The sequence below is a fragment of the Penaeus monodon genome, chromosome 33 (genome assembly GCF_015228065.2).
Source record: "Penaeus monodon isolate SGIC_2016 chromosome 33, NSTDA_Pmon_1, whole genome shotgun sequence".
NCBI classification, from domain to species: domain Eukaryota; kingdom Metazoa; phylum Arthropoda; class Malacostraca; order Decapoda; family Penaeidae; genus Penaeus; species Penaeus monodon.
Window position 1 is genome coordinate 30,166,118 of NC_051418.1, and position 957 is coordinate 30,167,074.

A 957-nucleotide genomic window follows, 5' to 3' on the forward strand; every position below is an offset into this window, starting at 1 on the left:
ATGATAGCTATAGCTTCTAAATTTTGCACTATCACAACGCCTACATATCATATGTTACTGCAAGATAGAGTAGGGAAAGTTTTCTTATTTGATTACAAACACCAAGGAGGCTGACACATTCCACCTTGTCAGATTATGTGTGATAGAGGTTTGATGGACTTTTTGGAGTGTCGACAAGTATGGAAGCCAAAGTAATCAGTGCAAGACCTGTGGCAAATGCTAAATGCCAAAAGGCCTAAACTCTACACCTGAACATATGCAAGACAGTGCACTGGTTTTCATGTCATGTGTGCATTGCTAAAGTCAATGTTTGTGGCTTTGACACATATATGAAATAATGAGGCCTCAGAGCTATTTTTCCACATAAAATCTTGCAACGGTATCCAGTCATTGTGGTGCAAAGACTGCATGATAAAACGTTTACAAATTATGACTGGTCTTAGATAACGGTGCAATAACATATATACATGGCAAGATGGCCATTTTCAACAAGGCATGAAATACATGCCATGGGGAGTCCAAGGTTTAAATAGTTTGCTGAAACAACCTGAACACCTATCATCAAATAAGAAACCAGTCCAAGCTCTATCTCAAAAGAATATACAGAAGTGGAGGAATGTTGGCCTTAGCAGGAGTGCTGAAGGTGCAAAAGCTACTGTGATCATTTGACACTGTGGCCCTAATGTGTTGGAAGTCAAACAATATACTCTCCAGCATAGATTGCTATAAATTTAAAATGAATTTGAAAAATGGGGTGCTCTGTGGGTATCTTAGAAACATGTGCAACTAATATGGTCTCACACAACAAAAAAACATCAAGTAAACTTACTTTGCTACACATCACTATCCATAAACTTCACAAAATGTGGAATGAGAGAACCTCTTATTCTGAGACACTTTACATCTATGGCTTTTCAGTCTCAAACTGTATATAAAGAAGATATAAAATGCTATCAT

General features: G+C 37.4%; 1 protein-coding gene across 5 annotated transcripts in view; it reads right to left on the reverse strand.

The window, feature by feature from the left end:
• LOC119594361 (SAP domain-containing ribonucleoprotein-like) overlaps positions 1-957 on the reverse strand; it is a 21,139-nt gene that overhangs the window by 11,828 nt on the left and 8,354 nt on the right. The window contains exon 1 of one of the 5 annotated variants that reach the window (XM_037943421.1): positions 830-856. The exons of the other annotated variants lie outside the window; for them this stretch is intronic. Coding sequence (XP_037799349.1) covers positions 830-841 — 12 coding nt within the window. The 5' untranslated portion in view covers positions 842-856. Of the gene's footprint in view, positions 1-829; positions 857-957 lie in introns of those variants that run through there. 5 annotated transcript variants of the gene reach the window in all.